Raw genomic sequence first — 11,213 nt, forward strand, 5'->3', positions numbered from 1 at the left:
GCATTCTTATAATTTTGATAATATCATTCCTAGACGTTATAATTGTGAAAGCTTGTAGATTGTATCTCTATATATTACAATATGGTCTTACTTTCAAACACCCGTGCCGAATGTTACTCGTTGGATCCATGTTCTTTTAGTGTCTCTAAGTTTGGCAATGACTAATTAACTCAAACTATATATGTTCCAATGTTTGTTAATCGTGATTAATTGCACTACAATTGCTATCGATCGGGACCAAACATGAGCTGAATAAGAAGAAAATTGGTGACGAAGTGCATGAGAAGCGAATCGAGACATCCTAGACATTAATCAAAGTCTATACATACCCGATTGTAAACAATGGGTTTGAGGGATCGCAACGAGATGAGTACAGGACAAGCATGGTACATCTAGTCTCATACCCTATTGTAATTTTGTGTCTCATGTTTGGCCCAAGACTAACAGATGCCGATTAGTTAATTTGTTTAAAGTTATTTGTTGGGATTTCCACATACATTTCTTACTATTTTGTTCTATACAATTTAATTACCCAACAAATTAGAAAATATAAAAGAAAAAAAATTGATTTGTGTCCTTTTGAATTAGCTAAATTATGGAATGGGTCATTTTTGAAAATGACTCACTCTTTATCTTCTGTTGCATGTTTGGATCGGTTTTAGTCATTTATACTAACGAGCATCTAAAAATTCAGTTAAGTGTAATCATGTGGCATGCACATGAGGGTAAACTTGTTCATTTACATTTCAGGGACTATTACGTAATTAACTTAAACAAATGCCTATTTAACTTAAACAAATTAAATATATATTAAATTAAAACAAACAATAAACGATGTGGGCCCCACTATCGACTACTAGTCTACCATTACTTACCCATACCTTTTCCCACCTCCACCGCCCCTCATCTTCTCCACCTCTAAGCCTTCGTATCTAGTTTGCTGAGGGTTCGTGTGTTCTTATTTTACTTTCTCCCGCTCAATCATAATCTTTGATTCCTACCAGTAATAAAACATTTATGTTATTATCAATAGTCTATAGTTAGGATTATTTAAATTCAAATTTCTTTACTAAATTATAAATGGAACAAATGATTGTCTTTTGTACATTGATAAAAATAAAAATAAAAATAAAAAATAAATAAGTGGAACATGATTAAGTTTTATCTATCATAAAATCCGTGAAAACATGAATAAACAGTACCTATGTACTTTATTTTTCCCAACATATGCATATGGCTTGTCTACCTTTTCTAATAAATATAAATTTGGTGACTTCTTTCCCTATCTTTCACAAGGATATATAGCGGGCATTTAGAAGCTGAGGGTACGATTAGCTTGGCCATTTATGTATTCTTCACAAAATTATAGTATCTTAGTCACCTTTTTGTTTATACACTAATTTTTTGTAGAGTACAAAAAGTTTTGCTCAGATGAGTTAAGAAATGCAGACTTGTTTTAATGAATTAGAAAGGTGGATCGATTTTGTATGACATAATATAATATATCATTCACAGCTAACGAATATGAAATAAAGACGTCAACCATGTTATAGGTTACTTTTATGGCTTCCGAAGTAAATTATAGTTTGAAATGATAATAACATGCACTTATAATTTCCTTGTAAAGCATTTATGATTTATTGAAATATATATAACTAAAAAGAGATCACTATGAAAGTGTTTACTCACACATTTTTTTCGCTAAAAAAATGGGTTAATATTGTACAATTTTTTTTTCTGGTTTATTAAAGTATTAGATGCATTAAGACGGTATTAGATGCATTACCGATCTACTTGTTTTCTCTCTATCGGGCTCCTGGCACGGTATTGGAACAATTGGATATGTTTCGAAGGGCCTTCCTTTGGGGTAGTGACGACACCAAAAGAAAGATACATTGGGTAAAGTGGGAGAGGGTAACAGCGAACATGGCGGCTGGGAATTGGCTCGTTACGGGATATCAATCTTGAACTTCTAGCAAAATGGTGGTGGAATTTCAAAATTTACCCTGAAAAATTATGGAGACGTGTAGTGGCCTTTATACACCATAACAAATGTTGAATTGTTAATAGTATATTTAGTTAGTAGTCCTTGCATGTAAACTAGTATTTACATGCAGATTCTTGCATGTAAACTAGGCACCTATCTATGTAATTATTATTTATCAAGAGCCCCCTCTCTACCATTATAAATAGAATGGCTCTCTTCTTGTATATTCATCAAGTTATCACTAACATACCAGTCACTTTTACATGGTATCAGAGCTAAGGCTCTCGGTACAAACCTAATTTCCAGCTACAAACTCACAATACAAGACCTGTTCGAGTCCTGTTCCGGTGACCGTCTGAGCTCCGTTCTGCTGTTCAATAAATCTTTTTTCTGAAGACTTTTACAACTCACCACCACCACCATTGTGCTCGCCGGCCTCCGAATAGGTGGTCCTGCAAAAACACTGTCAAACCGCTGCCTGACGCGCCACCACGCGCCGCCGTTTCTCCGCCGTCGGACTTCCACACGCCGGAGCGTGAGAGCACGGCCGACCACCGCCGGTTGCCGGATTTCTTCTGGAACTATCGGAAAGTCGTTCCGATTGATCTCCTGCGCTACAGCTACCTTCCGACAACCACCTGCCATCGTCTGCCACCGCCGGAATCAATTTCCGACCACCATCTGTGTTAACTGTTGTTCATAAAACATCTGAGGTATTGTCAAGTTCACCATCACTTGTGTTTGTTCCTAGTTTCATCTTTTATAATGGAAGTCAAACACACGTAAACATTTACCAAAGAGTATTGTTTGATTCAACGGTTTCTTGCCTCGCGAATTTCCTCATGCTTAAACCAACTCGGCACATTCGGGTAAGTTTTCATGCCTCAACTTTTCGTGGGTAATCGATTCTGGAGCCACACATCACATGACTGGGAATCGAGGTATTTTATCTAGCTTGCATCATGTTTCTCATGCACCGGTTCATCTTGCCGATGGATCTTCAAGCCCCGTACATGGCATAGGATCCATCAGTAACTCGAAAAACTTAAACATGTCTTCTATCCTTTTCGTTCCTACAAGCCTTTATTCCGTTAGTCAAGTTACCAAACAAAACAATTGTTCTGTAACCTTTTACCCAACTCACTGTGTCTTTCGAGAACTAGGAACAAACCGGATAATTGGTACCGGCTTTGAATCAGGAGGCCTCTACCGTATGTCACCACCCTACAACAAACTTATGTGATTCCGATGTTAGGGAGACTCACTGTCGGTTAGGTCATCATTCTGTAACAGTTCTAAGGCAAATGAGATCAGATATTTCTATTCCTAATGATTTTCATTGTGAGTCATGTCAACTTGGTAAACACACCAGACGTCCCTATCCCCCTAGAGTGTCTAATCGAGTCAGTTGTTGTTTTGAACTTTTGCATTCTGATGCATGGGGTCCTTGCCCTACTAAATCTACATTGGGTTTTGAATATTTTGTTACATTTATTTATGACTATTCTCGTGCTACTTGGGTTTAATTATTGAAATCTCGTATTGAGGTGTTTTCCACCTTTCGTGAATTTCATGCTTATGTTCAAAACCAGTTTAACACATCAATTAAGACTCTACGATCTGATAATGCAAAAGAATATTTTTCCGCCGAATTCTCTTCGTACTTAAACACCCATGGCATTATTCATGAATCCTCGTGTGCGTATACATCCCAACAAAATGGTGTCTCTGAACGCAAGAATCGTCACCTATTGGATGTTGCTCGCACAATTATGTTCGAATCTCGTGTTCCACATCGCTTCTGGGGGACGCCGTTCTCACTGCCACATATCTGATAAATCGCATGCCCACACCCATTCTTCATGGTAAAACACCATTCTCTATCCTTTTTCCTGCAAGCACTCCATTTCCTCTAGCACCTAAAGTCTTTGGTTGTGTGGCCTATGTTCATGATCATCGTCCGAAGGCCACTAAACTTGACCCCCAAGCTATCCATTGTCTTTCTTGGTTACTCACGGGTTCAAAAGGGGTATCAGTGCTATAGCCCATCCCTTCACCGGTACTTTACTAGTGCCGATGTCACCTTTCATGAGTCATGTCCCTACTTTCTCGAGCCTTCCGCTCCTGCTTCTGACCCTTTCCCAGACCTTGATTTACCCACCTCCACCTTCATCCCCACCTTTCCCATGCCCAATGTACCAGATCCCCTGGTCTTCACTGCTTCTGATCCTGCTCCCACGGGTCCACCGACAGAACCTCCACCCTTACTTTTCACATATAGTCGTCAACATCGTAATCACTCGTCACAGCCTCCTGATTCCCATCCGGACCCTGATACGTCATCACCAGCCCGAACCCTCACCACCCACTCCTCAACCCACTCCTACCTCCACTACACCATATGATCCTCCAGGTGCTCCTTTTCCAGATATTCCTATCGCCTTTCACAAAGAACCTCAAAGTTGCACCCGTTACCCGATTCAGGATTATGATGCCTATTCTCACCTGTCCCCTGAATCTCATGCCTACACCACTACCCTTGATTCCTACCCGATTCCCAGAAATGTGATGATAGCTCTTGCTCATCCAGGATGGAGGCAGGCTATGGAGGAGGAAATTGGGACTCTTAGATCCAATCATACATGGGATCTTGAAACGCTTCCTGTTAGGAAGCGTGTTGTTGGTTGTTGTTGGGTATTCACAGTCAAACTATACCCGGATGGCTCTTTACATCGCTTAAAGGCGCGGTTGGTCGCCAAAGGTTATTCTCAGGCATATGGCATTGATTATGATGAAACTTTCTCGCCGGTTGCTAAAATGCCATATGTCCGTATTTGCATTGCCCTTGCTGCCATTAATCATTGGCCACTCCACCAGCTTGATGTCAAGAACGCCTTCCTTAATCGTGTTCTTGAGAAGGAGGTATATATGGAGCAACCATCTGGGTTTATTGTTGAGGAGGAGGCCTCGAAAGTTTGCAGACTACGTCGTTCTCTCTATGGTCTTAAACAGTCTCCCAGGGCATGGTTTGGTCGATTCTCTAGTGTTATGGGACCATTTGGGATGACTCGTAGTGCATACGATCATTCTGTCTTCTTTAGACATCAAAAATGGAAAAGAATTATTGTAGTTGTTTATGTGGATGACATCATAATCACAGGCGATGATGAGACCGGAATCACCGAACTCAAATAGTTTCTTCAGTCTCAGTTTCAGGTAAGCGAATTAAGTCGGTTGAGGTACTTCCCTTGGCATAGAGGTATCTTGCTCTCCACAAAGAACACTTATCTCTCAATGAAAGTATGTCCTTGATATGTTGACTGAATGTGGCTTGGTAGGTTGCAAGCCAGTTGATACCCTAATGCTTCCTACAAAGCAGCTCATCCCGAAAGAAGGGGATCTGATGAAGGATACTGAGCGATACAGACGATTGGTTGGTAAACTTAATTATTTAACTATCACACGACCGGATATTTCTTTTACTGTCAGGGTTTTGAGCCAATTCATGGCTGAACCATACACCAGTCACTGGGATGCTGCTCTTCGTGTCTTAAGATATCTTAAGGCCGCACCAGGCCTTGGCATCCTAGATTCTGATCAGGGTCATTGTCGAGCAGGAGCTTTCACGAAAGAAGGAGATGGTTGGATATCGGGTTTCTTAGACGCAGATTGGGTAGGTTATCCGATTTCACGACGTTCTACTACCGGGTATTGAGTGTTCGTCGGAGGAAATCTTGTATCATGGAAAGGTAAGAAACAACACACGGTATCTAGATCGAGTGCTGAATCGGAGTATAGAGCCATGGCAGATGTAACATTGGAAATGGCATGGATTCGTCGTCTTCTCATGGAACTCGGGGTTGTTTCTAAAGAGTTGATGCGGCTATACTGTGACAACCAATCAGCTATACATATAGCAAAGAACCAAGTCTTTCATGAAAGAACAAAGAATATTGAGGTAGATTGTCACCTCATCAGAGATCGGATAACTGGCACAAAAAAGGATCCTCCATCCACTCAGCCTATTCATGTTAAGACAGAATTCCAGCGTGCGGATATCCTTACCAAATCGCTCCGGAAAGCCCAGATTGAGTTCATTTGTCACAAGTTAGGCATGATAAACATCTATGCTTCAACTTGAGGAGTGTTAATAGTATATTTAGTTAGTAGTCATTGCATGTAAACTAGTGTTTACATGCACGTCCTTGCATGTAAACTAGGCACCTACCAATGTAATTATTATTTATCAAGAGCCCCCTCTCCACCATTATAAATAGAGTGGCTCTCTTCTTGTATATTCATCAAGTTATCAATAACATACCAGTCACTTTTACATGAATAAACCCAATTCCTTGCAAATCGATCATAAACAGGTGTTTAGAATAATATTGGAAAGATTGGTGAAATCTTTATAAACAAAAGTTGCCCGTTATTTGAATGTATAAAAGGTGAGATTGGAAACGGAAATGAGATAATGTTTTGGCTGGATACGTATATTGGAAATATGCCACTCGATCTGCAATTCCCTACGCTCTTCAACCTCGAGAGGTTTAAAAGATATACAGTTAGGGAAAAAATCGTTTAACAGGTCTTCTATGAATGGTTGGGGATGGTCTTGGACTCGGGAACCATCTTCATACGCATAAGTAAACGAGCTGTGGGAATGTCTGAACTTAAACACCGGCCAGGTGTGATTATTGGAACAGGGAATGATAGATGGAGATGGTGTATCGAAACTCATGGTGTTTATCACTACGAAATCGGTAGTTACAATCCCAAGAAGGAGAAGTATGTTCCACATGATGAACTGATGCGTAACACTCTAAGGCTTGACTTCTTCGATCATGTCAAAAACAGAAGGATCTTGACAGCTTGGGTCAACGAGTCTGATTCTATAGAAGATGCCATTGCTAAAGGGTGGTCCGGCCAACTTCATGTAATCTTAGTTTACACTTTTTTTTTAATCTATTTTCCTAATCACATTTTTAATGAAATTTTAATTTTCTAATAACATGCAAGCATTTCCAAGGACTGTTTGGCTTGGTAAAAACCAGGAGCAACTCGTGCAATGGCCTATTGAAGAGGTTGCAACGTTACATGAGAAGGAAGTTAAGTGTTCAAAATGAATATCTGAAAGATGGATCACTACATGAGATATCTGGCATTACTGCTTCCCAGGTAAAAACCATTAACTTTTAATGGTCCAACTTCGTTTCAGCATATGTTGTACTCATATTTATTTTACAGGCCAATGTGATGATATTGTTCAAGCTTACTAATTTGCCAGAGGCTGAAAACCTGGGCCCGACTGGGATTGACCCGCATCATATTTGCAGTGGATGCATCGAAGAACAGGAAATTCGGGCCGTTTGTACTGCTCGTTTTGGCGTCCCGTGACCAGACTGAACGAATTGCTGTATTTTTCGGGTTTTCCAGAATAATAGGCGACACATCGTGATTATGTGCAGCGACCAGAGCCAGTCAGTTTTCTTAAGTCCCACTAGTTTTGGTGGGTCCTAGAGTTTTTCTGAACATAATCTTATGGCTATGATAAAAGATTAGCTCCACTATTTGATGTAAATGCTAATCAGTTAACGTGTCAAGTGTCTAACATATTTCAAGTCCTCTACAAGGAACGAGATAGATAAAACGACATATGGTGCACTTGTAGATATAGATCCTGTAAAAGATGAAATTTCACTTGGAACATTCGTCGTTAACGGGTAAACTTTTTCCTAACTTTTATTTAAGTGCTAATGTACTTCTGTTTGGATATATACAGATCGAGCAATCAGTGATCGAAAGCTTTGGAGGAGGAAAGGCCCGCGTTACCGCTCGTGGATATAAACTTTTTCCTAACTTTTATTTAAGTGCTAATGTACTTCTGTTTGGATATAAACTTTTTCCTAACTTTTCTATACAGATCGAGCAATCAGTGATCGAAAAAATACTGCAGCTCGTTCAGTCATGTCACGGGATGCCAAAACGAGCAGTCCAAAAGGCCCGAATTTCCCATTCTTTGATGCATCCCTTTTACTGCAAATATGTTGCGGGTCAGTCCCAGTAGGGCCAGTTTTTCAGCCTCTAGCAAATTTGTAAAATAACTCCAAATAACAAAATCAGCCGATCGGTAAAGAAAAGCGACTCCCGTGTTGTTCTTCACACTTGCGACGAGTGTCCTCCATATTCCATTGCGTGCACGCCATCCGGTGGTCGGGTCTCGGAAGTCATCACGCTTGGTCCCGTCGGGGAGGTTTATCACGGGATTACCTTTGTACTTGACCCACTCTCTTAGATATGGATCTGACAGATTTTTCGGAACAACGAGGTTCTGGACCTGGCGATCTTTGGAGTCTATTCCCGTGTAAAGCATAGCAGGCTTGTTTCTTGGGAGAACGGTGGCGGAGCCAGACCATCATCCAAGGATATCAAAGACTTGATTTGGGGAAAACGCGAGGTCAAGCGGGGTACAGTTGACCAGGTCACGTGACACAGAGTGGCCCCGGCCAATACATCTGAGAATAAAAGACGGGGACAGTCGGGTTGTGCTGATAAAACAGGTGGTAAAATCCATCGAAGTACATCGTGTTGAATTATGGAATTCCAAAGTGTTTCTTTATTGAATAAAATGGTCACATATATACATGAATATATCCTTCATAATAGGAACACATTGGCTAACTAATATCCATATTCCATGCTAACTGATTGACTAAACAACTAGATTCGAAAACTATGCTATTCTATTGAATAGATAATTTACAAAATAAATTCAAATAATAATAATAATATTGTCGGTATACCCCCTCAGTCTGGGTAGCAGAAGAACGAATGCACAGGTTGGATCTAAAACACGTGAACAGTTGTCGTGGGAGACATTTTGTGAAAATACCGGCATATTGAAAATCAGCAGGTACATGCAGAATTCGAACTACGCCAATGCGAACCTTTTCTCTTACAAAGTGAATGTCAAGTTCCACGTGTTTTGTACGTTGATGTTACGCAGGATTTTCAGACAAGTAAACAGCCGATATGTTATCGCAATACACAATCGTTGCCTTGCGAGTAGGAACAAATAGTTCCATCAATAAGTTTCGAAGCCAACTTGTTTCGGCGACTCAATTTGCGACCCCACGGTATTCTGCCTCGGCGCTTGAACGAGAAATGGTAGGTTGGCGTTCGGAAGACCAAGGCACCAAATCATCACCTAAGAAAACACAATAACTCAAGGTTGATCTACGTGAGTCGGGGCATCCCCCCCCCCCCCCAATTCGCATCAGAATAGGCAGTGAGTTGCGTGGATTTGGAAGGCGTGATACGTAGGCCGAAGTTGATGGTACCTTTTTACATAGCAAAGGACGCGTTTGAGAAAGTGTAAGTGAGGTTCACGTGGTTGGTGCATGAAAAAACAAATTTTTTGAACGGCGTACGTAAGGTCGGGCCTTGTGATCTTTAAATATGGCAATGCTCCCGCTAGTTGACGATACAAATTAATTTTGACGTTGTGTCACAAGGGGTTGAGGCAGGTTTGCAATCATACATGTTCCCTTATTCAATTATGTTTGTGGCATATGAAGCTTGCGAGAGGAATAGTCCACCATCCTTCTAAGTCACCGAAATTCCAAGAAAATGATGCAATTCACTGAGGTCACTCATGGCAAATTCGGATGATAAAGTTTTTATAACCCGTTTTAGGAGGGTGGTGTTAGATTCCGTGAGAATAATATCATCCACGTATAAAAATAAGTACGCAATCTGTTGACCTTGGCGGTATACGAAAAGGGAATTATCGCTAACGGTGCTATGAAAGCCATACTTGATAATGTAGGTTGCAAACCTTTCGTACCACACGAGAGGCGCTTGTTTCAAACTGTATAGAGATTTCTTCAACTTGCAAGCATGGTTAGAAAAATTTTGATCTTTAAAGCCCGGTGGTTGAAACACGAAAACTGTCTCTGATAAGTCACCATGTAGAAATGCATTTTTCACATCAACTTGGTGGATGGGCCAACTTCGTGAGACGGCCAGACTGAGAGCTGTGCGGATGGTCGTGGGTTTCACCACGGGGCTAAAAGTCTCGTCACAATCGATACCGATCTGTGGGCTTTTACCGTTAACTACAAGGCGAGCTTTGTACCGTTGAAGAGTTCCGTTAACATTGAACTTATGTCGAAACAGCCACATGCATCTAATGATATTAGCATTTGGAGGTCGAGACACAAGCTCCCATGTTTCATTAGCCATTAGAGATTTAGAGCGCTATACTCTTCGGTCATGGCTGCGTTCCAACATGGATCGGACATGGCTTTTAAATGTGAAGTTGGAATATGTGTGATAGGGAGGGGCAGCGGAAGTGTGTAGGCTGAGGGGAACACGAGGTTTGTGAATTCCCGACTTGGATCGGGTGGTCATTTGGTGGGACGGTGGAGGTGGAGGTGGCGGTGATGGTGTAGGGGTGTTCGATTGGGTGTGGGAGGTAGAGGAAGGTGTTGGGTAGACATTGGAGGAGTGTGAGTTGAGAGGGTGAGACGTAGGTTGCATGGGTGAAGATGGAAATGATGCATGGTGCATAGGAATCCAATGGAATTTGGTCGGGTGATGTATGAGGTAGTATGTTGCATAGGGATAAGTGGGTGGTTGGGAGTATTGTGTTGGGTTTTGAAAAATTAAAGGTGATGATGGTTCACTGTCCAAAAAGGAGTAATCGGGTTGGGTAGTAGTAGATAGTGATCTTGCGAATGGGAAGCATGATTCATCAAATGTTACATGCCTCGAAAGAATGATTTTACCGAAGGTGAGATCAAGGCATCAATAACCGCGATAATCGGCCGGGAACCCGAGGAAATCGATGAAGGCATGGATTTGAGTGTAACATTGTTAAACTCATGTTCCAATGCTGCGGCACGAGCACACTTGTTGTTGAGGAAAATCTTTTCAATGCGAGACCATGCTTGAAAGGCCGTAGACTCCGTCTCGAGAACACGGATCAAGAGGTCGTCCGACAAGGTTCCATAGATCCACTGAAGAACTATGGCATCGATTTCTGACCAATCGGGAAATGTCGGATCGTCTTGAGTAGGTGGCGGCGTACCGTCGATGTGAGCCAAGACTTTGTATCCCTTGGCGTGGAGCTTGAAAAGCTTCACCCATGATGGGTAGGAGACCTTCACACCATCGAGAACCCGAACCTTGTTTTGAATGTTGGTGACAGTGTAAACAGGGTGAA

General features: G+C 41.3%; 1 protein-coding gene across 1 annotated transcript; it reads right to left on the reverse strand.

Moving 5' to 3' along the window:
• Window positions 1–7,952: 7,952 nt before the first annotated feature.
• On the reverse strand, window positions 7,953–8,360 carry LOC143591442 (beta-fructofuranosidase, insoluble isoenzyme 6-like). The gene has a single exon (XM_077071645.1). It carries the CDS (start codon window positions 8,358–8,360, stop codon window positions 7,953–7,955), a length of 408 nt encoding a protein of 135 aa, XP_076927760.1.
• Window positions 8,361–11,213: the final 2,853 nt, after the last annotated feature.

Source organism: Bidens hawaiensis, unplaced genomic scaffold (genome assembly GCF_021521415.1).
Source record: "Bidens hawaiensis isolate Kalapana, Puna unplaced genomic scaffold, B.hawaiensis_p1.1 tig00039668_1, whole genome shotgun sequence".
NCBI classification, from domain to species: Eukaryota; Viridiplantae; Streptophyta; class Magnoliopsida; order Asterales; family Asteraceae; genus Bidens; species Bidens hawaiensis.